Source organism: Culicoides brevitarsis, chromosome 2, assembly GCF_036172545.1.
Source record: "Culicoides brevitarsis isolate CSIRO-B50_1 chromosome 2, AGI_CSIRO_Cbre_v1, whole genome shotgun sequence".
In the NCBI taxonomy this organism is placed as follows: domain Eukaryota; kingdom Metazoa; phylum Arthropoda; class Insecta; order Diptera; family Ceratopogonidae; genus Culicoides; species Culicoides brevitarsis.
This window is the reverse complement of record NC_087086.1, coordinates 41,776,196-41,801,177: the sequence shown is the minus strand read 5'-3', so window position 1 is coordinate 41,801,177 and position 24,982 is coordinate 41,776,196. Positions and strand designations below refer to the sequence as shown.

The 24,982-nt window shown below is 33.2% G+C and overlaps 9 protein-coding genes across 9 annotated transcripts; 5 read left to right on the top strand and 4 right to left on the bottom strand.

Annotated features, from left to right (window-relative positions):
• The first annotated feature begins 1,001 nt into the window (after nt 1-1,001).
• LOC134830366 (peptidyl-prolyl cis-trans isomerase FKBP8) lies at nt 1,002-2,606 on the top strand. The gene is made up of 4 exons (XM_063843819.1): nt 1,002-1,068; nt 1,195-2,193; nt 2,266-2,403; nt 2,468-2,606. Exons 2-4 carry the CDS (start codon nt 1,252-1,254, stop codon nt 2,546-2,548), a joined length of 1,161 nt encoding a protein of 386 aa, XP_063699889.1. The 5' UTR covers nt 1,002-1,068; nt 1,195-1,251; the 3' UTR covers nt 2,549-2,606.
• Nucleotides 2,607-2,772: 166 nt separating this feature from the next.
• LOC134830367 (protein D3-like) lies at nt 2,773-4,466 on the bottom strand. The gene is made up of 2 exons (XM_063843820.1): nt 4,066-4,466; nt 2,773-3,216 (listed from the first exon to the last, which is right to left on the bottom strand). Exons 1-2 carry the CDS (start codon nt 4,385-4,387, stop codon nt 2,915-2,917), a joined length of 624 nt encoding a protein of 207 aa, XP_063699890.1. The 5' UTR covers nt 4,388-4,466; the 3' UTR covers nt 2,773-2,914.
• A 380-nt stretch (nt 4,467-4,846) lies between these two features.
• LOC134829480 (activin receptor type-2A) lies at nt 4,847-8,179 on the top strand. The gene is made up of 5 exons (XM_063842558.1): nt 4,847-5,319; nt 5,385-6,543; nt 6,606-6,675; nt 6,732-6,824; nt 7,282-8,179. The coding sequence occupies exons 1-5, from the start codon at nt 5,277-5,279 to the stop codon at nt 7,459-7,461; spliced, it is 1,545 nt and encodes a 514-aa protein (XP_063698628.1). The 5' UTR covers nt 4,847-5,276; the 3' UTR covers nt 7,462-8,179.
• A 1,138-nt stretch (nt 8,180-9,317) lies between these two features.
• Nucleotides 9,318-11,238, top strand: LOC134830944 (SET and MYND domain-containing protein 4-like). Its single transcript, XM_063844562.1, has 2 exons — nt 9,318-10,000; nt 10,056-11,238. The coding sequence occupies exons 1-2, from the start codon at nt 9,406-9,408 to the stop codon at nt 11,141-11,143; spliced, it is 1,683 nt and encodes a 560-aa protein (XP_063700632.1). The 5' UTR covers nt 9,318-9,405; the 3' UTR covers nt 11,144-11,238.
• Nucleotides 11,209-16,230, bottom strand: LOC134829179 (ATP-dependent DNA helicase Q4). Its single transcript, XM_063842176.1, has 5 exons — nt 16,119-16,230; nt 14,816-16,060; nt 13,235-14,757; nt 12,676-12,819; nt 11,209-12,616 (listed from the first exon to the last, which is right to left on the bottom strand). The coding sequence occupies exons 1-5, from the start codon at nt 16,206-16,208 to the stop codon at nt 11,209-11,211; spliced, it is 4,410 nt and encodes a 1,469-aa protein (XP_063698246.1). The 5' UTR covers nt 16,209-16,230.
• Nucleotides 16,231-17,053: 823 nt separating this feature from the next.
• Nucleotides 17,054-18,766, bottom strand: LOC134829745 (BTB/POZ domain-containing protein 17). Its single transcript, XM_063842983.1, has 2 exons — nt 18,585-18,766; nt 17,054-18,523 (listed from the first exon to the last, which is right to left on the bottom strand). The coding sequence occupies exons 1-2, from the start codon at nt 18,629-18,631 to the stop codon at nt 17,113-17,115; spliced, it is 1,458 nt and encodes a 485-aa protein (XP_063699053.1). The 5' UTR covers nt 18,632-18,766; the 3' UTR covers nt 17,054-17,112.
• Nucleotides 18,767-18,812: 46 nt separating this feature from the next.
• Nucleotides 18,813-21,151, top strand: LOC134830151 (type 1 phosphatidylinositol 4,5-bisphosphate 4-phosphatase). The gene is made up of 6 exons (XM_063843541.1): nt 18,813-18,973; nt 19,625-19,895; nt 19,959-20,165; nt 20,228-20,392; nt 20,467-20,572; nt 20,632-21,151. Exons 2-6 carry the CDS (start codon nt 19,656-19,658, stop codon nt 20,640-20,642), a joined length of 729 nt encoding a protein of 242 aa, XP_063699611.1. The 5' UTR covers nt 18,813-18,973; nt 19,625-19,655; the 3' UTR covers nt 20,643-21,151.
• Nucleotides 21,152-21,877: 726 nt separating this feature from the next.
• LOC134830012 (adenosylhomocysteinase) lies at nt 21,878-23,643 on the top strand. Its single transcript, XM_063843351.1, has 3 exons — nt 21,878-22,022; nt 22,149-22,339; nt 22,490-23,643. Exons 1-3 carry the CDS (start codon nt 21,998-22,000, stop codon nt 23,570-23,572), a joined length of 1,299 nt encoding a protein of 432 aa, XP_063699421.1. The 5' UTR covers nt 21,878-21,997; the 3' UTR covers nt 23,573-23,643.
• Nucleotides 22,610-24,967, bottom strand: LOC134830014 (GTPase Era, mitochondrial). The gene is made up of 2 exons (XM_063843355.1): nt 24,650-24,967; nt 22,610-24,590 (listed from the first exon to the last, which is right to left on the bottom strand). The coding sequence occupies exons 1-2, from the start codon at nt 24,896-24,898 to the stop codon at nt 23,640-23,642; spliced, it is 1,200 nt and encodes a 399-aa protein (XP_063699425.1). The 5' UTR covers nt 24,899-24,967; the 3' UTR covers nt 22,610-23,639.
• Between the last annotated feature and the right edge of the window lie 15 nt (nt 24,968-24,982).

The following is a 24,982-nucleotide window of genomic DNA, read 5'->3' as shown; positions in this document are numbered from 1 at the left end:
TAGCAAAAAAAATTGATGAAAAAAAATTTAAGTCAAAATCCTCTTATTATGAGGGCTCACATACCGATTTTTCAAAATTTTTTCAACTTTTGTAGATCACGGTTCTCCAGCTCAAATTGAAGGTTTTGGCATTAGAAACAACTTTTGTTTTGGACTTTTTCTAAATTTTGCGTTTTCGATGTACAGGAGCCATTTAAAGATGTTAGCAAAAAAAATTGATGAAAAAAAATTTAAGTCAAAATCCTCTTATTATGAGGGCTCACATACCGATTTTTCAAAATTTTTTCAACTTTTGTAGATCACGGTTCTCCAGCTTAAATTGAAGGTTTTGGCATTAGAAACAACTTTTGTTTTGGACTTTTTCTAAATTTTGCGTTTTCGATGTATAGGAGCCATTTAAAGATGTTAGCAAAAAAAATTGATGAAAAAAAATTTAAAAAATCCTCTTATTATGAGGGCTCACATACCGATTTTTTCAACTTTTGTAGATCACGGTTCTCCACAAATTGAAGGTTTTGTTTTAGAAACAACTTTTGTTTTGGACTTTTTCAAAATTTTGCGTTTCCGATGTACAGGAGCCATTTAAAGATGTTAGCAAAAAAAAAATTGATGAAAAAAAATTTAAGTCAAAATCCTCTTATTATAAGGGCTCACATAACTTTTTTTTTTTAAATTTTTTTTTTCGATTTTTTTAAATTTTTACAAAATATGAAGTAAAATCTGATTTCACAAATTTTTTTTCATAAACAATTTTTAACATTTTCTTACTTTCAGAAGTAACAATTTCTGATGATTTTCTTTACTTTCAATAAAAATTCTATCATAAAATTTCTTGAAAAGTAATTTTTCTTCATTTTTCATAAATTTTTGGATCTTATTTTAAGTTTAATTTAAAATCGGGCTTCAAGTACACGTGATTGCCTTAAATAACGGTATTGCTTGTTTGCCTCCTGTCTCATTTCCAAAAGTTGTAAGTCTCTTGTCATTTTATTTGACGCCCATTTCGACCAAAATACAAAAGTCACCAATCCAGTCTTTTATTTTTTTGTTACTTTTTACGCTAATTAGGTGAGTGTCGCGGCATTTTCATGCTAATTACCTGCTTGAATCGAGAACTACCCTTTGCCCTTGTTTAACTTCCGTGCGTCAAAAACCTTCAACTGATTGTCATTGTGTTCTATTTCTTTGTTCCAGATTCGCAATTTCCCCATAATAATAAAATTCACGTAGGTCAAAAGTGTGAGCGAAAAGATGGAAGAGAAATCCAGCAGCAGTTCCTTCGAAGACTTGACAAACTTCAACGAGCAAGAAATCAAGGAAGCCACAGAAGCAGCTGCTGCACAAGAAGCTGCTCAAGCAACGACAGCTGGCGATGTTCCCGTCGATACGCCCGATTTTCTCGACGTTTTGGGCAACGGGCAATTGACGAAACGCATTCTCGTGAAAGGCGAAGCCGGAAATCGACCGCAACGCGAAGACATTTGCAAAATAAATTTGGTTGGGAAGTTGGAAAATGGCACTGTTGTCGAAGAATTGAAGAACGAGAGTGTTCAAGTAGGAAATTACGAAGTTGTACAAGGCATTGACATGGCATTACCTCTCATGGATGTCGGCGAAAAGGCAGAAATTGTGTGTAATGCACGTTTCGCATACGGCGAAATTGGTTTTGTGAACGAAGATGACGCCGCGAAAAATATTCCTCCAAATGCAACTGTCACATATACCGTCGAACTACTTTCGACAAAAGAAGAGGACGAAGAAGAACAAGGATTTGAGGTTCGTAAACGTGTCGGCAACAAAAAACGTGAACGCGGAAACTTTTGGTTCGAACGAAACGAGTACAATATGGCAATTCAATGTTACCGCAAAGCTCTGCAATATTTGGATGAAGCATCTGTTGGAGTGCCTGACGATCCGCGTGTCAAAACTGTCGATTTGACGAATGAACAACTACAGGAACTGCTCGAAGACAGAATTCGCGTGAATAATAACTTGGCGATGGCACAAATGAAAGTCGAAGCATGGGATGCGGCTCTCAAAAGTGTCGAAAGTGTTCTCTCGTGCAAACCAGATAACGTAAAAGCCTTATTCCGCAAGGGAAAGATCCTCGATGCGAAAGGACAAGTCAACGCTGCAATTCCTTTGTTGCAAAAAGCAGCAACACTCGACCCGGAAAATCGTGCAATACAAAATGTGAGACTTTTTTAAAACAATTTTTCATTGAAAAATCAATAATTTTTGAAATTTTTTACATTTTTCATTCAGGAGTTATCGAAAATGATCCTGAAACAAAAACGCGAAGCTCGTAACGAAAAGGATTTGTATCAAAAAATGCTCGGACAAGCCCAAAAGTTGGAACAAAAATCTAAACAACAAAAGACGACAACCACAGAAGAGTCTAAAGTAAGATTTTTATAATTTTTTTTTCGAAAATTTAAAAATTTAATATTTTTAATTTTTTTTTTAGTTCAAACTGTGGGGATATTTAATGGGAACAATTCTAATTGGTGTGGCTGGCATTGCGATGTATCGTTACAATTACGTCTAAAGACACTTTTAGTTCATTCTTGTGTACGGGGGTGCTTAAGGCAAATGCATTTCGTGCATTTTAACATTAACGTTTTTTTTTAGAATAGGCAAATTTTATGGTCTGTGGGTCCTTTTTACTCATTCCGTTTTTTTTTAATTAAAAAATTTTCGATTCATTTAATGAAAATTCATTTTGTTAAAAATTTTATCCATTGTGTACTCAAAAAAAAAAATTGTAAATAATTGTAGGATGAATAGCGAGAGACATCAACTAATAATTAGAGTTATTTAATCAATCATCAAAGCAAAGAGGAGCAAATATAATAAAATTATTATCTATCATCCATTCATTACTCTTTTGATAATGATCTCTCGTGTGTGACTCTTAATTGCATCCAGCGAGTTGCTTATGGAGTTCGGGAACGTAATCATCGTATTGCGCTTGATAGAAATTACCGAAAAGCGGATCGCCAAGTTGATGTTCGTCAATGAAGGATTTTGCACTGCTCGATAGGCGATTTTCTCGACTGCAATTTCGGGTGCGTTTGATGTTTGTAACGTCAATTCTCGCGGGTTGACGGAACACGAGGAAGACATAACGATGAAGACCTGTTCCTTGCGGAGGTCCTGAACCGATAAACTCGAAGAGATGATCGCCGTCTTTAACGTCGTTTTGGGGAATGTTTACTGAAATGAGAAATTTTCGATTTAAATTATTTTTTTTTTAATTTTCATCAATATTGAGACTTAAATTTTTATTTAAAATTTTTCTTAAAAAAATAATTTTTTTTTTAAGACTTTTAAATTGAATTTTTTTTTTCAAAAAAATTATTTTTCAAAAAAAAAAATCAACATTTTTGAAAATTTAAAAAATTTTTTTTTTTAATTTCTTAATCTTATAAAAATTGAAAGTTTTTTACATTTTTCAATCAATTTGAATTTTCTTAATTTTTTTTGTACATCTGAATAATTTTAAAATTTGTTAAAAAATTAAATTTTTAATATTTTTAAATTTTATGAAATTTTATGAAATTTTCATCATAAGCATTTCAACTTTCAAGCGTAACTTAAAATTTTTATTTAAATTTTTTCTTAAAAAATATTTTTTTTTTATAATTTATTATTATGACTTTTGAATTCATAATTCGAACGATTTTTCAAAAAAAAAAAAAATATATTTTTTCTCATCATATTTAAGAATTTTATTTTTTTAATGAGGTTTGAATTCTACATTTGAATGACTTTTCAAAAAATTTCAATTTTTTAAAAAAAAATTAATTTTTTTCATAAATATTTTGGATTTTACCAAAAATTTTTCATAAATTTTTTAAATTTTATCATTTTTAAAAATTTTTTAAAAATTTTACTTAAAAAAAATTTTTTTTATTTTTTTAAATTTTTATTTTTCATTAGAAATATTTTTCAAATTTGTTAAAAAAAAAAATTTTCTATTTTTTTTTAGTTTTTTAAAACAACAAATTGTAAAAATTTAAGATGCGAATTTTTGCAATTCAAAAAAAATTCTTCATAACTCACCAACCAACCAATGACGAACTTCTCTAAAAGTAGCATTAGCTCTACTTGGCGCATCAGGATCCGTCATCAAAACCGTATACAAAGCATCGTCAGTAGTTTCCCATTTCAAGAAAGGAATATCTTTCACTTGCGTCGGCGTAAGTTCATTTCCCAAATTAACAGTTGCTCCGCTCGGATACGTGATTTCCAACAACTTCGAAGGACCTTTCGGCAATTTCAAATCTGCCGTAATTTCGTTCTCTGCGAACTTTGTTTCAACTTCTGTGGTCGACATTTCAGCATTAACTACTGCCGCGAAGACAACAAAAATGATAAGATTCATTTTGACAGAAAAATCAAAGTAATCAATTTTGTCTTATCAATCACTTAAGCTGCTTTTCACTTTGAGAGCTGTGATAAAACTAAATCGTTGCGCAACAACAAATCGAGTTTAAATGAAGTCGAAAAGTGAAACCAGTTTTATTTATACTTGATGCGACACTGAAGTCAATAGAAACACGAAAAATGCTCATTTATAGAGGAAAGTATTCACTAATTGCAAAAAAATTCTAAAAAATTCCACAAGTCATTGTGATTCGACTTACCGCGTAAAGTGTTTGCAATTGAAATTTTTTGCGGCGAGCAGTAATTAACATCTCATCATGTTCTGTTTGTCTAATTCTACGTAAATATTGACTTTAAAAGCAAAAAATTTTCAACTGTCATGAAATTTAAATATTTTCTCTTGTATGCCTCCGGTTCGAAATGCTCAAATGGATGCTGTCTTTCAACCAACTCCATAATTATGGTCATTTTTTTGGTTGTTGTTAATAAATTTCATAAAATTCAATAGTTAAAAGCTCGAATTATTGTTAAAATTTTGCATTAATCCGTTCTTTGGTGTGCTGTGAGTGCATTTCACGTACAAAATTGTTAACGCTCTTGCCGAAATTTTCGAAAAAATCGAAAATATTTGAGACGGCAACAAAACAATTCTAAAACAAGAACATTTTGCGAGACATAAAATATCAAAAATAGACTTTGTTGGCGGCGTATGAGTCGAATTACGTCAAATTACGACGAATTCCGTGTATTACGACGAGTTTTTGTAGCATAAGATCATTAAAGTAGCGGAAAATTGGGCAAAAATACATTTTTACGATACGAGACGAGACGAAGCTTTCGTGTTCGCTTATGAAGGAACGTAGACAGTAGACAATAAAAATACGGAAATGCGTCTGGAGTTGATATTGTTATTTTTGGTTTCGGCTTTTGGTGAGTTTTTTTCGTTTTTCTTCAAAAAAAAAATTTTTTTATTGATTTAAAAAATTTTTTTTTAGTTTCTCCCTCTGTGAGTGTCATTGGAAATGTTCCGGAGACCGTTTGTGAGACTTATGATCAGAGTAAATGTACCGGAGGACATTACGAGGGATGTGTAAAGAACGAAACTTGTCCCATTGAGACAAATGATCGTCCCAACAACTGTTTTGTCTTATGGAAAGAAGATCCGCCGGGCAATATTACTGTCACAATGAAAGGTTGTTTCACGGAAAATCAAGCTTGTAATCACACGGATTGTATTGACACGAATGTCGCGGGTCGAAATCACATGAAGTTTTGTTGTTGCAGCGGAAGTTTGTGTAATCGCGATCACAAATGGAGTCCCGTAACGGCGGCGACGCCAAATGCTGTTGTCCCGACAGAAGCTCCCACAGATACGAGTGAACGGCTGATAAAAATCTTGGTTATTGTTATAATGGCAGCTGTTGCCTTCTCATCGTGTACTGTCTTCATCCTCATGAAGTATCGACACTCGTCGTTTAATCAAATCCCGTCGAATGATCCCGAAGCGACAGATAGCGGACCGAGTTTGGAGCTTTTGTCGATCAAATTGATCGAGATGAAGGCTCAAGGTCGCTTTGGAACAGTTTGGAAGGCACAAATGCGTCCTGAGGAAGTTGCTGTGAAGATTTTCCCGATGCAAGATAAACAATCATGGGAAACGGAACACAATATTTTCAAATTGCCACGCATGAAACATCCGAATATCTTGCAATTTATCGGAGCAGACAAATTCCCGGATGGAAGTGACATAAAATTGTGGTTAATTACGGCTTATCATTCGAATGGTTCATTATGCGATTATTTGAAGTCGCATACAGTGACATGGCCTGAGTTATGTAAGATCGCAGAATCGATGGCGCGTGGATTGATGCATTTGCACGAAGAAATTGCAGCGAGTAAAACGGAAGGATTGAAACCGGCAATTGCTCACAGGGACTTCAAGAGTAAAAATGTTTTGTTAAAAGACGATTTGACGGCTTGCATTGCGGATTTCGGACTCGCTTTGGTATTCAAACCGGGAGAACCTTGCGGAGATACGCATGGGCAAGTTGGTACAAGACGCTATATGGCACCCGAAATCTTGGAAGGAGCGATCAATTTTACTCGAGATGCGTTTTTAAGGATAGATGTTTACGCTTGTGGACTTGTTTTGTGGTAAAATTTTTAAAATTTTAAATTTTTAAAGATTTTTATCTAAAATTTTAATTTTATCATAGGGAACTTGTTTCTCGTTGTACTGCCCATAATGGAATTGTTTCAGATTATACTTTGCCATTCGAAATTGAGGTAAAAAATTTTATTTTTTTTTATCTAAAAATTTTTCATGTTAATTAATTTCGTAGATTGGACCTCATCCATCGTTGGAAGAAATGCAAGAGAATGTCGTAACAAAGAAAGTTCGTCCCGGAATTCAAGAACATTGGAGAAATCATAAAGTAAGTCATTTAGGGCGCTCCAATTTTTTTTTCTATATTTTTGTCTCATGCCCCATTTTAAAGTCGAAATAGGGCAAAATAAAAAAAAAGTTGATGATTTCATACAAAATTGACCATTTTTTAGTATTTTTTAATATATTTTTAAAAGATTTTCAAAAATTTTTAAAAATATTTTCAATTTTCAAAAATTTTTTTATTTAAAATCGAAATTTAACATGAATTTTCTTCTCTGAAAAAATATTTTAATTTTTCAAAATTTTTTTGACAGTGGTTTTTATAAAATTTTTAGCTTGAAATATTCTGAGATCAAAAATTGTTAAAATTTTGTCATTTTGTATGAAAAAGTATTACAAAATTATTTTTAAAAATTTTAGAAAAAAATCTTTTGGGACAAAAATATCGAAAAAAATTGAAACGGCCTATTGAACTTTTAAAACTCATAAATTTTGTATTTTAGGGTTTAAATGCGATATGCGAAACAATGGAAGAGTGTTGGGATCATGATGCTGAAGCGCGTTTGTCTGCTTCTTGCGTCATGGAACGCGTTTCACAACACATGAAATACCCAAGCACGCAGCTTCACATCGAAACAAACAACTCCGTGAGCCATAACAAGGATGTGTCTGATAGTACATAAGCATACCCCTCGGGGAATTGACAGAGATTTCATTTTAGTAAGTAAAAAAAACTAACAAAGGGCGTTTTTATCAATATTTACACACGAAAAAACTTCAAAATTGCCATATTTAGAAAAAACAAAGAAAGAAAAAATATTTTCAGGATTCGTACTAAAAGAAAAGTTCATAAAAAACGCCCCGAAAAAAGTTCCCTGTCGGTTATCGCGCGCGTTCGAGAGACAAAAACCACCCACAAAAGTAATATTAATTTTTATCTACTATAAAAAGTATTATCGATAAGCTAACAAGTAAGAACGTCGTCGTCGTCGGTGTCTATGATCTTATATACAAAACTTCGTTAACACTTTTTTTAACGAAAAAAAATTTTATTTACCAACAATGATGAGAATTTATACAACACAAGCTCAGAAAATATTTTAAAACATAGGAAACATATCAGAGATTGATTTAAAAAAAATATTAAAAATGTGCCAAATTTCGTTTTTGATAATCATTTAAAAAAAAAATATTACCTTTGAACTTGGCATCCTCCTCAAAATAACAATTAATCGTTAAGTTTCAAGTGTTACATAGTTCTTCCACAAATCCACAATCAAAAGAAAAAAAAAATGTTTTTAATTTTAAAGAATGTGAAAAAAAAATTGAAAGTGTCTTTTTAAATATTCAATATTTAAAGCAAAAAATTGGCTGAAAAAATTATATTGGACTGAATTGTTAAAAAAATGACTGTGAAAAAAAATTGGAAATCAAAAAAAATTGATATTTTATATTTAGAAGGACTCTAAAAAAAAGATTGAAAAGTGTTTCTTCCTGATTGATTGATGATAGACAATTGCGTTCTTTTTTACAATTAGAAAATTCAATATATTAAAAAAAAATTAGGAAAGTTAAGAAGAATTACTCGATAAGTTTCTTTCAAATTATTAGAATTAAGATTACTTTATATACATGTGCAACTAAAATACGAACGAAAAATAAGTGTTTAGAACAAAAAAAATGTGAAGCAGAAAAAATGAAGAAATTTCAGAATTTTAACGTAGTTTGTAACAAACATTTATATTAAAGAGTAATAATTGTATCGTAGATTATAATTAATGAAGAAAAAAAAATATGAAGAGATGTTGTTTAAAAAGATTTAGAAAGAAGTAAATAAAGATCAATAACTTTTCTACTAACAAGGTTCGATTTTTTAATTTTTTAAGATTTTTCATGAGGTAAAGTCAAAAAAAAAATTTTAAAATAGGTCAAAGGTTGAGTAACAATTACGAAAATAGTAAAAGTGAAATGAAACGTTGACTAAAAATTTTGTTTTTGAACTTTTTTTTAATTTAATCGATTTATTTAAAAAAATTATTCTGTAAAAAAATTTTTTTTTTTTTTTTGAATTTTTACGACTCAGGCTTCAAAAAAATATAAAATTAAAATTATTGGGTCAAAAATTTTAAAAATTATAATTTTAAAAAATTAAAATTTTTATAATAAAAATTTTAATTTTAATTTAAAAAATAATTAAAATTAAATTTAAATTAAAAATAAAAGTTTTAAAATTAAAAATTTTTAAATTAAAAATAAAAATTTTCAAATTAAAATTTAAATTAAAATTTTTTAAAATTAAAATAAAAATTTTTCAAATTAAAAATAAAGTTATTTAAAATTAAAATTTTTAAGAATTTTTAAAAACATGAAAATTTTTAAATTCTTGAACAAAAAATTTATTTGATATTTCATCAATTTTGGCTAAAAATCTTCAAAAAATCTCTTTAAATTTTGTAAAAATGTAAGACGAACCTTCCAAAATCGCCTTCTTTGTCAATTCAACCTACATACTTGATTGTTTACGCTCGTACTGGGTCATTTGGTTTCTATTTTTATCCCCATTGTGCGATTCCAATATGAGATGATCGCATCAAAATCCGCGGAAAGAGTTGATTTCGTCGAAAAAAATGTCAACTCGCCTTCTCAATTACATAAAACTCATTTTTGACGATGTCTCGCTCGAAGAAGCTGCGGATCAGTTTTTTGCGCACAAATCTGGAGCGGCAAAAACAAAGTTCATCTATGAAGTCTTGAAGCAAAAAACGGTTTTGCCTCAAATTTCGCCAAATTCCAAAGATGACACTGCCTCATTAAACGCTCGAAACGAAGGAAATGCATTCTTCAAGCAAGCCGAGTACGTGAATGCCTTGGAATGTTACAACAAAAGTTTGTGTTTGGCAACAGGTGGTTCGGAAAACTTGGCAGTTGCATATGCAAATCGCTCAATGGTGTATTTGAAGATTGGATTTTATGATTTTTGTTTGGAGAACATCGAAATGGCCTTGAAGGAGAATTTTTCGGAAGATTTGAAGACGAAATTGGAATGGCGGAGGAACAAATGTAAGGAAATGATGAAAAATAACACGACAAGAGTAACGAAAAAAGTGAATTCGTTGAGTTATGAAGCAAATAATCAAATTCCTATAATGATCGATGGACTTGAACTCGCGAAAGATGATAAATTTGGGCGTTTTATACGTTCTACGAGAGATTTGTATCCAGGTAAATATGAAATTTAATATGAAATTTCAAATTTTTAATAAAAAATTTTCCTCAGGCGACGTAATTATCATCGAAGAACCCCTTTTCAAGTGCATTGTAGCTGAAGATTGGTTCACAAGATGTGCAAATTGTCTCGAAACCAACGATTTGAATCTCATTCCTTGCTTAAAATGTCAAAAAACGATGTTTTGTTCGCCTGAATGTCAACAAGAAGCCTCAAAACGATTTCATCACATCGAATGCCCCATAATTGACGAAATAATTTCCAATTTTGATGCTTCTCCAACAGTAATTTTAGCGATTCGACAAACTTTACGTACTTTAACGATGTTTTCCTCAATTGAAGAGTTGAAAAAATTCATTTCTACAATCGATGTCGAACGAGAAAGTGCTTTTACGTTAAATTACTCCCCTGAGTTGTCGGAAAAAGATCATTTAAAAGCAATTTACGCTCATACCGTTAACGATTTCGAACGTAGTTTCATCGATGTCTTCAAATTCACCAATTCTTGTGCGGGAGTTTGGAATTTATTGAAGAATTCATCGTCTTTGTCGTCATTTTTAACATCTGAAAGTGAAGAAGACTTCTTTTTGGACCTAATTTTTCGTTTTTTACACACAACAGCCTTCAATTGTCACAGATTTGGGGATTTTGGAGCAGGATCTTTTGCGCTTTGTAGTTTACTGAATCACTCTTGTGCTCCCAACGTCGAAAGAGTTGTCGATGGAACGACAAATCACATTGTTGTCAGAAGATTTGTCAAAGCTGGAGATCAACTTTTCGACAATTACGGACCAAATCATCGAAAAACTGAATTATCTGAGAGACAAAAAATTTTAAAGGATGAATACAACTTTTGGTGTCAATGTGAAGCTTGCACGAACGATTATCCGTTACTTGAGAAGATGAATGCTCCATTAGAACTGTATCTTGAAATTTCTGAAGATAAAAAATTGATAAAAAAGGGCGATGAAAAGTTCGTTCGTCGAAAATTTGAAGAATATCGAAAATTTTTGACGAAAAATTACAAAAAATATCCAAGTTATGAGATTTGCGCGACAGAACAGAACTTGATGGAGTGTCTTTGGGCCCTCATGTTTTCGCAATCTTTGGAAAATCGTCTAAAAATTAAATTTTGTTAACAGCTTTAATGAAATAAATAAGAAAAAAATCAATTATCTGTTAGTTAAGCACTTAAAACAGTCCATTAAAGTCTCATTCGAACAATTTCCGCGTTCGCCAATAACACAATTCGATTAAAATCTGCTTTCAAGTGTGCTCGCCAGTACTTGCAACGTCCCCAAATAACAGCAGGATAATTAGGACTCGATACGCCATGGAAAATTCGAGCTAAAGCACGTCCCGTAAAGTTATTTTCGGGATATCGGTTGATCATTGTACGAATATCGCCGATAATGAGTTCGTCTGGCGTCTCAAAATCATCTCCCATGTTGAAATTTTCCGGATTTGGAAGAGAATCTGATTGAAAGTATTCACGAATTATTTTTTTCAGCGTGTCTGAAGGATCTGAGGGACAATCCGCCTTTGTAGCTGGCAGGTAACTGTTGAAAGCGACAGATTGAAGAGCTTCAAACGTGGCTTGAAGTTGTAAAAGTTGCGTTTTTTCTTGAGAAGTCGAACGTTGATGCAATAAATCCAAAGTTTCATCTAATTGTTCATCAGAAAGATCTCCGGGAGCACGAACACGGAATCCAAGTTCGTTAAATTGCACGGAAATTGTGCTGCGTTTTGGTCTTCCATTGATTTCAGTCCATTCGAGTTGTTTCAAGTGATATTTTACGACGCCGCTATCCCATCCTATCGCTGCAGCAACGTCAATTACGCCGAATTCGAGTGTTGTTGTGCTTTCGTGATTGATTCCAGCTTTCATATCTAAAGCAATTGCCATTGCAAGAGGCGGGCATTTCTGTGCAGCTTTTTTTAAGGCTTCTGATCCGCCGTATGACAAAATTTTGCATTGCGTATATGCGCGACTCAAGACTTGGATGTATCTTTGTTCATGTAATTCGAGATAACAAAGTAACGTGGCGACATTTTCTTCAGGAATATCGAGTAACTGCACAGTTTTTTCAACGGAAAAGGAAACTTCGTGCCCCGGGCATTTATTTTTGCACGCACAAGGCACAAAAACTTTTTGAAGTAATTTTCGGATGACATGACGATCGATGCTGTTTGCGTAAATATGTCTCCGGAGTTCATTTCGATCATTTCCCTTTGCATCGAGGAACAAATGACATTGCGCGGGTAATCCATCACGTCCTGCACGCCCAACTTCTTGCACGTAACTCTCAAAAGATGATGGCATGTTGTAATGAATCACAGCCCGAATATCAGCTTTGTTGATTCCCATGCCAAAAGCAACGGTAGCAACTACAACACGTAATTCTCCCGACATGAAAGCTTTTTGGATTGTTCGTCGACGACTTGCTGCCATTCCAGCATGATATGGCTCGGCGATCCAATTGACACGTTTGCGTTTTGTCGATTCCGGAGGCACAAAAGTATCTTGAAGCGTCGTACGGATGAAAGAAGCAACACGTTCACATTCTTCACGACGCGTGCAATAGACGATAATTGAGTTACAAGCAGCAAAACTAAAAAAAATAATTTTTTTAAGGAAAAATCTTAATTTTTGAACAAAATTTTGAATTACCGTTCACTTTTGATCAATTCGATTAATGCCATATCCTTGTGATGATCCTTTGAAATTGTAAGAAACAAGTTGTCGGGCAATGGGATGTCTGAAATTACGCCGTTATTTCCATCAGGTATGCCTAAATGTGTTATAATGCTCTCTCTAAAATAAAAAAAAATTTTAATTTTTGATGAAAAATATTGAATATGAAATTCATAAATAAAATGTATAATTTTTCAAAAAATGTTCAAAAATTTGAAAAAAAAATTTTTTTCAAAAAATTTTTCAAAAAATTAAAAAAAAAATTTTTCAAAAAAAAAAAAAAAATTTCAAAAAATTAAAAAAAAAAAAAAATTTTAAAGTTTACTTCAATTTCAATTTTCATTTTTTTTACAATTATTTTTTATGAAATTTTTTTCTTAAATTTTTAAACGTTTAAAAATTGTTAAAATTTTGTCATTTTGTATGAAAATAATATTTTTTCTTTTCTTTTTTTTTTTTTGAAAAAAATTTAAAAAGTTTGAACTTTATTATTGATTTTCATTAAAAGCGTCCTAAAAAATTTAAAAAAAATTACCTCGTGCTTTTCGTTGCAGTTGCTGTCAATCCAAGTATCGTTCGAACTTTCAACTTTTCCTTCAACACACGACAAATCATCAAATAGCTGGGACGGAAATTATGCCCATACTGCGACACACAATGAGCTTCGTCGATACACGCAAACGCTATCGGAGGTAATTGACGCAGTAGAGCTCCAAATCCCGTCGCTTTTTCTCCCGCAACAACTGCTTCGGGTGACACAAGCAAAACATCGAGTGTGTTATCTTTCACCATTTCCATGATTTTCTCGCGTTGCTTTTCCGTTTGATTCGTATGAAGACATTGAGCATTCAAAAAACTCGGGATTCCATGAACTTGATCTTCCATGAGCGAAACTAAGGGAGAGATGACCAACGTGATGCAACGTTTGAACTGTTTTTTGTACAAATAAGCGGGAAGTTGGTAACACAAAGATTTTCCTGAACCAGTTGATAACGTCAAAAGTGTCGATTTGCCACACAAAATTCGCATAATTGCTTGTTCTTGTCCCGGACGGAAACGTTGATGCCCAAAACTTTTTAAAGCTTCATGAACTTCATCCGGAGTTTCAATAATTTTGTTCGGATCGTACATCGGAGGGATTTCATCTTTGCCTGCTGTCGTTTCGATACTGTCAACCAACTTCAAAAAGTCTTCAGGGATGATTTTTGGAGCAATTTTCGTTTCTTGTGACGGAGTTTCATCTTCAAAGTCACTTCCCATATCCATGTCTTCGTATTCCATATCCGTTTCAGTCTCTGTTTCTTCAACCAAAACCTCGTCAACCTTCATATTTTTGACTTTTGGCAAGGCATTTGGGTTTCTCGCGTGTGCAAGTAACTTTTGATTTTCTGTCATTTTTTCTGCTTCTTCTAAAGTCGGGTACGGAGAAGCTTCTTCTTCATCTACGCCGTTCATCGGTAACAAACCATCTCCTTTAACTTTGCATTGACGTGCCATATGCCCGACATTTCCGCAATTGAAACAAGTCAACACGCCGCCATCACATCCGCCCATATCCATTTCGGGACCTGCGAGAGCAGCTGCTTTCTTCTTTTTCCACAAGGATTTTTTGTGACGACTGAAATTGAAGACTTTTTTACCGCGCACAAAAACTTTTTTCTTCATGTTGAGTCGAACGAAATTTTCATTCAAGCTGCCTGCAGCGATTTTTTTCTCTAATTTGGCTCGAGCGGCGGAGTTTTTGCCTGTTAATGGTTTGGTTGATGCTGAAGAAGCAACTTTTGATGGCTTTGATGAAGGTTCAGAGCAGATAAATTCTTCTATAACGTTTTGGGTTTGTCGAAGCGTGTCAGAATCGATTCTCGGAACATTTTCTGCGTGTTCAATTCCGAACTCGAGAACGTAATCCGTGAATTCTTTACTTTCGTTCAAGCTTTGTTCTTCAGACTTTTCCTCTTCAGGCATTTTATCACTAATTTTTGATGCTTTTGATGACTTTCGAGTTACTCTTCCTCCAATTTTTGTTGGTTTAGAGACTTTTTCTTTGACAACTTTCGCCTAAAAATATTTAAAAATGAAATTTTTTTTAAAAAAATTAACAAAAATCAAATTTTACCTTTCTTTCTTTCTTAACTTTTGCCGTTTTTTCAACTTTTTCCTTTTTAGCTTCCAATTTTTTCTTGATCTCGATCTGTTTTTCCTCATTTTCGTCTTTGAACTCGGGATCTTTGTCAGAATCATCGTCGCACGCGAACGGATCAGCTTCTTGTTCCTCCTCGTATTCCATAATTGGTTGTTGATACGTTACTTGACCCGGTTTAACTCTCGTACTTCTTCGTGTTGGAGTCCTTTGAATAGTTTTCATGGGAGTTTTTTGCTTCTCAACCTTTTTTTTCTTCTCAGGCGAAGGAGTTTTCTCTTTTTCAGGAGGTTTTTGCACAATTTCTGCTTCTTTTTGCGATTTAACACTTTCATTGAGGCGTCGTCGTTTCATTACATGTCGAATTGAGCGTCGATTCTTGATGGCTTCGAGTTGTTCGTCATCGCTATTTGGAATAACTTCAGAATCATCATCGGATTGGTTGAATTTTTTCTCTTCTTGTACCACAGAAGTGTTTTGAAGTCCTGAATTGATCTTCAAAGATGACATTCCGAAACTGCTTTGAGCTTGAATTGCGACAGGAACGTTTGTTAAGCCATAAGACGAAGGCGTTGAAGGTTTTTCTGTTATAGGAACGCTGTTTGTCGGGTCTCTGCGATTTAACCAAGCAACGTCGACCGTATTAACGAGCTGTTGTTTCTCATTTTGAACTAAATTTGCGTTCTTTGCTATGTTTTCGTCATCATGTCGTCTCGATTTTTCCAAAAGAATGGTTTCCAAATCAGGCAAAGCTTCTTCCGTTCCTTGACTCAAGTTGAAACTCGAAGTACTGCTCGTTTTTGAGATCGATCGATTGAAACTTTTTCTCGGATTTCTCATGGAAAAGCTTTTTGTCGCATTCAATTTGGGCATTTGAAGCTTAAAGTCTTCCTTTTTCTTCTTTTCCTCCGTTTTCTTTGGTTTTTTGTTCAAATTCGTTGCCCAAACGTTACTTTGATTGATATCTCCTTCAGCTTCGAATTCTTTTTTCTCCGGAGGTTCTTCGAAAATTGTTGTTGGAATCTCTCGAGGCAATTCAAAAGGAGCAAGGGACTCGGTATCGTCGATTTGCGAAACATCAAGTCCCATGCAGTCGTCATCCAACGTCATTTCGCCCTCATCCAGAACATCTCGGAGTGTTTCTTCCAATAAAGCATGTTTTAGACGACAATACGTTCGATAAGCAAGTTGGATAGGCTTTTCTGCTTCTTTGAAATCGTGCTGCAAACGAAATTGCTGATAACAGTAAAAATACAAAAATTTAAGAAAGAAAACTTACTTTTGATGGAATTCGACCATTTTTGAGTTTAAATTGTTTTTCCCAAAGTTTGATTGTCTTTTTGCATTCTTTATACTTTTCTTCGTCCATTATTTTGTGTAAAATTGCAATTTTTCTGAATTTGTCGACGAACCATTCACTTTCGCGGGTAAGTTTTGACGTTTGATAGTTACGTCAACCATGCGAGTTTTTGTAAGAATTTTCAAAATTTTTATGAGGGAAAAAATTTCAATGTGAATTTTTCAATTTTTTTTCTTTAAAAACTTATTTTCAATTTCAAAACAAATTTTCACAAAAATATTAAAAAAAAATTTTTTTAAAATTAATTTTTCAAAGAAAATTTAAAAAAAAATAAATATTTATCTCAATACGAGATTTTGTAAAAATTTTCCAAAATTTGTTTAAAAAAATTTTTTTTTTTACTCAATAAGAAATTTTCAATTTTTTTTAAATATTTTCAATTTTAAAGTAATTTATTTCAAAATTATCGAAATATTATTCTGAAAGTTTATTTATTTTACGAAAATTCGAAAATTATTAATAATTAGTAAAAAATTTCTAAAATTTATCTAAAAAAAATTTCAATAGGATTTTTTTATTATTTGTTTAAATTTAATTTCAATTTTAAAATAAATGTTTGCAAAATTATTTAAAAATTTAATGTGAATTTTTACGAAAATTCTGAAATAAATCAATGCGAGTGTTTGTAAGAATTTCCAAAATTTTTATGAAAAAAAAAGAATTTTTTGAATTTTTATAAAATTTTAATTTTTTTTCAATTTCAAAGTATATTTGCTCAAAATTTTTGAAAAATTTATTATGAAAGTCGAGTTTTTTACCAACATTGAGAAAAAAATTTACGAAGGGAAAAAATGTTAAAAACGAATTTTTGTAAAAATTGTCAAAATTTCAAAGTAAAAGTTAAAAAAAGACAATTTTTAAAAGTTTTAGTTCAATTTTTATTAATAAACATGTGCAAATTTGTAATTTCTAGTTAATCAATCTCGAATTTGGGAGCGACGCTGCACGACAAATCACTCAACGGAATAATGATGACTGACAAATCGAGAGTATCGCGATTGTTGCTGACCAGATAGGGGCTCAAGTTGACAGAACTCAGTTCGAGCTCTTCATATGGCAATAAATTGTCGATAATCAAGACATTTTCCTCCTGCGAAAAATACTGAACTCTCACATAGACTGTCTTGCAATACGGGATCCTTCCTTGAATGCCCGTAATTAAAACTCCAATCATGAATTTCTTGTCTTCCGTGAGTTTTTCGCGACATGTGATTCGACAACGCACCGTTTTGAGGATCGTTTCGGGAATATCGGCTGTTGCGTAGATATTGATGAGTTTGGCAGCGTTGAATCTCACGCCACGAGGAAAAAAATCAATTTCCCATGCGATGGTTTGATCCGTTTGTTGCGATTCTTGTAACGAAACTTGCGAGAAAAAGTTGGAAGCGATGCTTTTGTAATCTTCGACTTTTTCGAATTCAGGAACAACGATGCTCACGCAGAATTGATCGCTTGTGTAGAGACGCGGAGTGTATTTCAAGTCATTTGCCGAATGGGATTTGCTTGAATCGAATCCGGCATGGAAACTCATGGCATGCGTAACGAATTCCATGAAAAGTTTCGGATTTTGTTTGGCAACGGGTTCTTCTTGTAAAATGTGCGAAACTTCGGCGGGCGACATCATCGGAAAACGAATGTGTTTCATCACGGTTTCCGTAATGTAAGCAACTTCACGTCGTTTTTCCTCATCAGCGAGCGAATATTCCGTGAAAATTTGTTCTTGACGTGCCAACACCCATTTTTGCACATATTCAAAGAGCAGAAATTCACTTTCGATGACAAGATCGTTCTGCTGAAGCAACATAATGAGAATGTTGATGTCGAGATCGAGGAAATCTTTGGAGTCAGCGACTATTTTCAAGTTCCATTTGAGGAAACGTTGTAATTCTTCGGCGAGATCGCGATGAAAAGGTTGACACCATCCATAACTGAGCCACGAAATGAAGCAACCGTGTTTCGCTGCGGCTGCGATGTGCTTAAACATGTAATCCAGACACAGCTGAACCAAATCCTTGATGTTGTATTTGTCAGCGAGCGATAAAATGGGGAGACAAGTGTCGAGCGACACATTTATTTTGCCTTTGTACAAGTACTCGAGGAAACTGGGGAAGACGGGATAACACACAGGATCCTCTTTCAACTCAATAACCGTTTTGCTCCATTCATTCCATTCGGGATTCATCAACATGACTTGAAACACTTCGCTACTTGCACACAAAATGACTCGATGAGCGGGATACGTGTTATTTCCAACCTTTATGATCAAATCCGACATCAACTGTTCCGCATAAAGGTTCGCTATTTTGTGCAAAACGCTACTTGAGCTACAAAAAAGGTGTGAAAATGAAAAAAATCATCGAGAAAAAAACTGGGAAGGACACTTACTTATTCATCTCGACAACCGAAAACTCCCTTGGCTCACTATTTTGCATGATTCAGGAAACTTTTGCTTCGAAACGCCCTAAAGCGTTGCTCATAAAATTATTTTCGTCGATATTTTTGGCTTTTTTAATCGTTTTTTCCAATTTTTATTACATTTTTCTGCCTTTGCTTTGTTTACAAATTTTTTTCTCTTTGACAAGAGAACTGTCACTCCCCACAAAAGTGGAAACACTGCGTCAAAAAAGTTTGTTATTGCAAAAGGAAACGTATTTTCACGTAATTTCTGCCTTTTATTCGACACTTTTCCACGCAAAAGTGCTTTTAGAGTCTTCTTGGAGACGTCCCGCACCAAAGACGGATGCTCACAGGAACGCCAAACTGAAATTGGGCAGGTAATTAGTGAAAATAGAATGTCGCAGTTTGCAATTTGTGCCGACATTTTCTATTTTAGACAAATTGTAAACAAAGAAACTCCAAAAATGCATCAAATTCGTGTTTCAGCCTTGATTTTTTTTGAGAAAAAAATTATTTTCGATTGAAATGAAAGAAAAAAATAATAAAAATGAAGTTTCAGAAGAAGAATTTTCAATTACGTTGCACTTATGCACACGAAAATCAATCATTTGCTAAATTTTATTGCCTCTCATTGGCTAAACGACTCAAATTATGCAAATTTTTTATCATTTTCTACATGAATCTCATGAGAGAGGATGTTTTGAAAGATTTTTGATAGGCATTTGACACGAGATTCGGTAAAAAATGATAAGAAAACTGATTTTTTCTTTATTAATTTGCATATCAATGCACCCGTAGTACATAGGAAAGGTCAGTTTTTGTATTGATTCAATATTTCTCGAAATTTCATTGAAATTCAAGACAATTAATTGATATTTCTTGAGGAATTCAAGACTTGCAATGACTCGTTTTAGTCTACAATTCTTATCAATTGTCATAAAAAATCTTGTTTTTATAAGGGCATTTACTATTGATGACTCATCGTTGTATGAAACTTCTATTAAAATTAATTTTTTCATGTTTTTCAGATTTAGTGTGATATAAAACATAAAAAAAACGATGGAAGATACAGAACGACAACCGCTCTTCCCAAATCGAGGCGGAGATGATTTAGGAGCGGCAGAAGAAACACAAACAACAGCCTCTCAAGTAGGTCCTGATGAACTTCCGCCGCCATATCAACAAGATGTACAAGGCGGGGGGCCCGTTGTTACATGCCGCGTTTGCCAAGCGATGATTGATATTTCATGGAAACGTGATCAACACGTTGTGAAGTGTCTACAATGTAATGAAGCGACGGTAATTTTTGATTTTTTATCAATTTTTTAAAAGAAATTTTATGATTTTTTTTACCTTTTTTAGCCAATTCGTAATGCGCCTCCGGGTAAAAAGTACGTTCGTTGCCCTTGCAATTGTCTTTTAATCTGTAAAAGCTCATCTCAACGCGTTGCATGCCCTCGACCCAATTGCAAGCGGATCATAAATCTTGCTCCATCGCCCGTTACGCCGCCTGTTACGATGCCCGGCATGTGTCGTATTACTTGTGGTCATTGTCATGACACTTTTGTGGTAAGAAATTTAAAATTTTTCATGATTTTTGACATTTTTTAACAAAAAATTTTAATTTTTAGTTCAATACGTTAACGAATTCGTTAGCAAGATGTCCCCATTGTCGCAAAGTTTCGTCTGTGGGTCCTGATTTTGCACGTCTCCGAATTAGACTTTACTTTTTGTTTGGTGTTATTTTCTTATTGGTTGGATTTGGTGTCACATACTTCACATTAGGATATGCTGCGGTAAGATTTCATGCGAAAGTTGACTGTACGAAGCCTTAAAAATTCAACTTTCACATAATTTTTCTCTTTCACAGTCCCATGTTGGCATGTATTTCCTCTATGTTGTCTTGTTTTTGATTGCTGCTCTTCTGCTAGCGAGAATGGTCTATTACGCTGTCTTAAAAGTCTCCATTATAGAAGGTAATTTTTTGAAAATTTTCTTATAAAAAATTCAAAAATTCATTTTTTTATCATTTCAGGGCCTATGTAAGCTACAAAAAATGCAACATAGCACGAAGCAATTTTTGAATCGACATTACGATCTACCACAGAGAGATCTTCTTTATTATTGTAACAGACATAAAAATTACTGAACAACAAAAAAAAAACATTATTTTTTACTTACATCTCATCAACAACTTTTTTCGGGAAAAAAATCGGAAAAATGATGCAAAAATTTTCAATCCAGTTTACGAAAAAAAATACTTAATCAAAATTCGCCTAATTAAGATGACATTCCTTCAGTAAATATGTAAAATAATATTCAACATTTTTTTTTTAATTTTTTCCTTTGTTAAAAATTTCTGTTCTAAAAAAATTCATGTTTCAATGCTTTTTAAAAATTTTTCGAAAAATATTTTTTTTTAATTTTTTTTTTTGTAAAAACCATGAGAACAAAAGATTGTAGAGCAAATTGAGTTGGAATTTTTGCTATCTCTAATTATTATATTAAAAATTTATTATTACAAAATTATATAATATTATGTAGATCTATCACTTTATTATATATATTATACATAAACTGTAATATGATTAGAAAAATAAAATAAAAATTCAATAAAAAAAATTATTAAAAAGGCAAAAATTGTTTTTCTTTTCAACATTGTCCATATAATTTTTTTTCGTTAATAAATTTATGAAAAAAAAAAAAAAAAAAAAAAAAATTGACACAAAAAAGAAAAAAAAAATTTTTTTTGAAAAAAAAAATAAATTTTGAAAAATTTTTTAAAATTTAAAATTAAAAAAAAAATCTTAAAAATTAAAAAAATTTGAAATTTTATAAAAAAAAATTAAATGAAAAAAAAAATAAAGCTTAAAATTTTAAATTAAAAATAATTCAGTTTAAAAATTAAAAATGAAAAATTTTGGGAAATTCAAGAATATTATATTAAAAATTAAAATTTAATTAAAAAGTTTTAAACTTTAAAAAAAAATAAATTTTTGAATTTTTTTTAAATTTTGAAATAATAAATCAAAATTTTGAAAGTCTTGATTGAAAAAAAAATAAAATAAAAATTTAAAAAAAATTAAATAATTTTAATTTTAAAAAAATTTTTTAAAGTCATTCAGTTTATAATAAAAATTAAAAAATTTGGGAAGTTCAAGTATATAAAAAAATTAAGAAATTTTAAAAATTCAAAAATAAGAAAAATGATCAAAAATGAACTAAATTGTCACAAAATGAGAAGTACACAATGAAACGTAATCTCTTTGTAAAACGTCAAAAATCTGACATTCTCTTTCAATTCACTTCACAAGGTGCTCGGTTGGTTTCATCGTGCTCCCGTCGAATTCTTCAAATATTTTCAGTTTTTCACGCATTCAAGACGCAACACTCCGCTAAACATGTCGAAGCCTGCTTACAAAGTCGGTGCGTAAAAAAAATTAATTCAATCATTGAAAAATTTCTTCAAATATTTACAAAAAAAATCTTCTCTAACCTACAAAGAAAGGCATTAGCAACAACTTTTAATAAAAATTTTTTTAATTTTTTCAGCTGACATCTCTCTCGCCGAAGCGGGACGCAAAGCAATCATCATTGCCGAAAATGAGATGCCCGGATTGATGGCGTGTCGTGAAAAATACGGACCTCAAAAGATCTTGAAAGGAGCTCGAATTGCCGGTTGCTTGCACATGACGGTTCAAACTGCTGTCTTGATCGAAACCTTGACTGAGTTGGGTGCTGAGGTACGTTTTCTTATCGCAATGCGTAATTTTTCGGGTGTTTGCGTAATTGTTTGACCTTTTGCCATTATGACACTTTGTTTTTCTGTATTTCCGTAAGTTTTAATTTGATAACTTATCTTTAAATTTTTTTTTTTCTAATTTTTTTCGAAGGTCCAATGGAGCAGTTGTAACATCTTCAGTACACAAGATCATGCTGCGGCGGCAATTGCTGCTACGGGAGTCCCTGTTTACGCATGGAAAGGCGAAACTGACGAAGAGTATCTTTGGTGCATTGAACAAACGCTCGTTTTCAAGGATGGTCAACCGTTGAACATGATTTTGGATGACGGCGGCGATTTAACGAATTTAGTTCACGAAAAATATCCGCAATACATCAAGGGCATCAAGGGTATCAGTGAAGAAACTACAACGGGAGTTCATAATTTGTACAAGATGTTCAAGGAAGGACGTCTTGGCACCCCGGCAATTAACGTAAATGACTCTGTAACAAAGAGCAAATTCGATAATTTGTATGGATGTCGTGAATCTCTCGTTGATGGCATCAAACGTGCAACTGACGTCATGATCGCAGGCAAAGTTTGCGTCGTCGCTGGATACGGCGATGTCGGAAAGGGATGCGCAAAGGCTCTTCGTGGCTTCGGAGGACGTGTAATTGTCACGGAAATCGATCCCATCAATGCATTACAAGCCGCCATGGAAGGTTATGAAGTCACAACGATGGATGAATGCAGCAAAGAAGGAAATATTTTCGTTACAACCACGGGATGCAAAGACATCATTCAAGGCGAACATTTTTTGAACATGAAAGACGACTCGATCGTTTGCAACATTGGGCATTTCGATTGCGAACTCGATGTTTCGTGGTTGGAAAAGAACGCCAAAGAAAAGGTCAACATCAAACCGCAAGTCGATCGTTATTTGCTCGCCAATGGACGTCACATCATCTTACTTGCCGAAGGACGTCTCGTAAATTTGGGATGTGCTCATGGGCATCCAAGCTTCGTCATGTCAAACAGCTTCACGAATCAAGTTCTCGCCCAAATCGAGCTCTGGACCAAGAGCAAGGAATATCCCGTGGGTGTTTACATGTTGCCAAAGAAGCTCGACGAGGAAGTCGCTTTGTTGCATTTGGAGAAATTGGGCGTCAAATTGACAAAATTGACAAAAGCTCAGTCAGACTACTTGAGTGTTCCGCAAGAAGGACCCTTCAAGCCTGATCATTATCGTTACTAAACATTTTCTATGGATTTTTACTGAAAAAAAAAATTTTTATTACAATTTTGTCACCTAAAAAAAAAAATTAATCTTTGCTTTTACTCTTTGTACTGATCGTTAACGAAAATGGCGCTTCAAAAGTCTCAATTAAGTCTGAAGTGATCATTTCCGTTATTTGTCTTAGTTTTCCATTTCCATTGCCGCAAACCAACTTTTCGATTCGCTTATTTGGACAAGTAATCAAGACAGAGGCAAAAATTTGTCCTTTTTCGACAGTGTAAAATTCCATGGCGCACGACAATGAATACGGAATTTCTTGCGGAAGGAAATCTAATAATTTAGCACGAACACTTTGCACAATGAGCTCTTCGGGGGTACGATCTGTATATGTGTCAGCATCAAATAACCATGGTTTGTTCTTCGCCTCGGAACACAAGAAATCCGTTAATTTTGGTACGCCGTCGCCATTTAGAGCGGAAACCATGAAAACTTGTTGAAATTTATCCCATCCGGTTTCTTTTTGGCGAGGATTTTCCACATCTGGATTTTCTGCTGTTTGTTCTTCGTCCTTTTTTGGCATTTCTTGTCTCTTTAATTCGTCTAAAATTTGAATTGCACTCTTTTTGCGTCGAGATTTCTTTTCGAATTTATCTCCGAAGGGTTCGCCATTGAGATATCCTTTTGTTAACTTTCCAACGAGGCTCAGTAAGATGCGTTTCGACTTCAAACAGTCAATTTTGTTCAAAATTAAGATACTCGGTACTTTGGGGTATTGATGAAGAGCTTCCAAAACACTTTTATCCAAAGTATCACGTGTAAAACGATTTGAAACGTCGTGCAAAACAGCAATTAAATCCGCATTTTGGATTGAATGACGATAGGCGCTGACAAAAGACTTTTCCAAATGATGTTTTTTAATCTCACGTTCCTTAACTAAGCCTGGCGTGTCGAAAAATACAATTTGTGTGTTGTCTTTTACGCATATTGCTCGTGAAAAGTTTCTCGTTGTGTGAACTTTGCTTGAAACGGGACAAATCTAAAACAAAAAAAATATTTTTGATGAATTTTTTTTCGAAATTTGGTCAAAAATCTTACTCGATGTTCAGCTAAAGTGTTTATTAGGGTACTTTTTCCTGCATTTGGTACTCCAACAATTGCTACTCTGATTAATTTCTCATGCGGGCTTTCTTTTGATGCTCTTTGGGGATTCTCTAAAGTTGATTCGAACAAATTTTCTTCCTCTTTTTGGCGATTTTCGCTCGTGTTGTAAGCTCTGACGATCGGAAGGCTTTTCAAAACCTCCGAATTTCGCGTAATTTGAAACAAAAATCGTCGAACAATCATTTTTCAAGCCAAAAATAGCTGAAATCGCGAGTAAACAATAAAATGTGCGTCACACAGTCAGCTGTTTTTGACAGACCAAAACAA

Bases quoted from the DNA above. Each gene is read 5' to 3' on its own strand.
- LOC134830014 (XM_063843355.1), bottom strand. From the start codon at position 24,898: ATGATTGTTCGACGATTTTTGTTTCAAATTACGCGAAATTCGGAGGTT. The intron at 24,591-24,649 runs GTAAGATTTTTG...TTTTTGTTTTAG, and splicing joins ACACTTTAGCTGAACATCGA to ATTTGTCCCGTTTCAAGCAA.
- LOC134830367 (XM_063843820.1), bottom strand. From the start codon at position 4,387: ATGAATCTTATCATTTTTGTTGTCTTCGCGGCAGTAGTTAATGCTGAA. The intron at 3,217-4,065 runs GTGAGTTATGAA...TTCTCATTTCAG, and splicing joins AGTTCGTCATTGGTTGGTTG to TAAACATTCCCCAAAACGAC.
- LOC134829745 (XM_063842983.1), bottom strand. From the start codon at position 18,631: ATGCAAAATAGTGAGCCAAGGGAGTTTTCGGTTGTCGAGATGAATAA. The intron at 18,524-18,584 runs GTAAGTGTCCTT...CCTTTTTTGTAG, and splicing joins TCGGTTGTCGAGATGAATAA to CTCAAGTAGCGTTTTGCACA.
- LOC134829179 (XM_063842176.1), bottom strand. From the start codon at position 16,208: ATGGACGAAGAAAAGTATAAAGAATGCAAAAAGACAATCAAACTTTGG. The intron at 12,820-13,234 runs GTAATTTTTTTT...TTTTTATTTTAG, and splicing joins ACTGCAACGAAAAGCACGAG to AGAGAGCATTATAACACATT. The intron at 12,617-12,675 runs GTAATTCAAAAT...TATTTTTTTTAG, and splicing joins GAATTGATCAAAAGTGAACG to TTTTGCTGCTTGTAACTCAA.
- LOC134829480 (XM_063842558.1), top strand. From the start codon at position 5,277: ATGCGTCTGGAGTTGATATTGTTATTTTTGGTTTCGGCTTTTG. The intron at 6,544-6,605 runs GTAAAATTTTTA...ATTTTATCATAG, and splicing joins GCTTGTGGACTTGTTTTGTG to GGAACTTGTTTCTCGTTGTA. The intron at 6,825-7,281 runs GTAAGTCATTTA...TTTGTATTTTAG, and splicing joins AACATTGGAGAAATCATAAA to GGTTTAAATGCGATATGCGA.
- LOC134830366 (XM_063843819.1), top strand. From the start codon at position 1,252: ATGGAAGAGAAATCCAGCAGCAGTTCCTTCGAAGACTTGACAAACTTC. The intron at 2,194-2,265 runs GTGAGACTTTTT...TTTTTCATTCAG, and splicing joins AAAATCGTGCAATACAAAAT to GAGTTATCGAAAATGATCCT. The intron at 2,404-2,467 runs GTAAGATTTTTA...TTTTTTTTTTAG, and splicing joins CAACCACAGAAGAGTCTAAA to TTCAAACTGTGGGGATATTT.
- LOC134830944 (XM_063844562.1), top strand. From the start codon at position 9,406: ATGTCAACTCGCCTTCTCAATTACATAAAACTCATTTTTGACGATGTC. The intron at 10,001-10,055 runs GTAAATATGAAA...AATTTTCCTCAG, and splicing joins TACGAGAGATTTGTATCCAG to GCGACGTAATTATCATCGAA.
- LOC134830151 (XM_063843541.1), top strand. From the start codon at position 19,656: ATGGAAGATACAGAACGACAACCGCTCTTCCCAAATCGAGGCGGAGAT. The intron at 19,896-19,958 runs GTAATTTTTGAT...TACCTTTTTTAG, and splicing joins TACAATGTAATGAAGCGACG to CCAATTCGTAATGCGCCTCC. The intron at 20,393-20,466 runs GTAAGATTTCAT...TCTCTTTCACAG, and splicing joins TCACATTAGGATATGCTGCG to TCCCATGTTGGCATGTATTT.
- LOC134830012 (XM_063843351.1), top strand. From the start codon at position 21,998: ATGTCGAAGCCTGCTTACAAAGTCG. The intron at 22,023-22,148 runs GTGCGTAAAAAA...TAATTTTTTCAG, and splicing joins GAAGCCTGCTTACAAAGTCG to CTGACATCTCTCTCGCCGAA. The intron at 22,340-22,489 runs GTACGTTTTCTT...TTTTTTTCGAAG, and splicing joins TGACTGAGTTGGGTGCTGAG to GTCCAATGGAGCAGTTGTAA.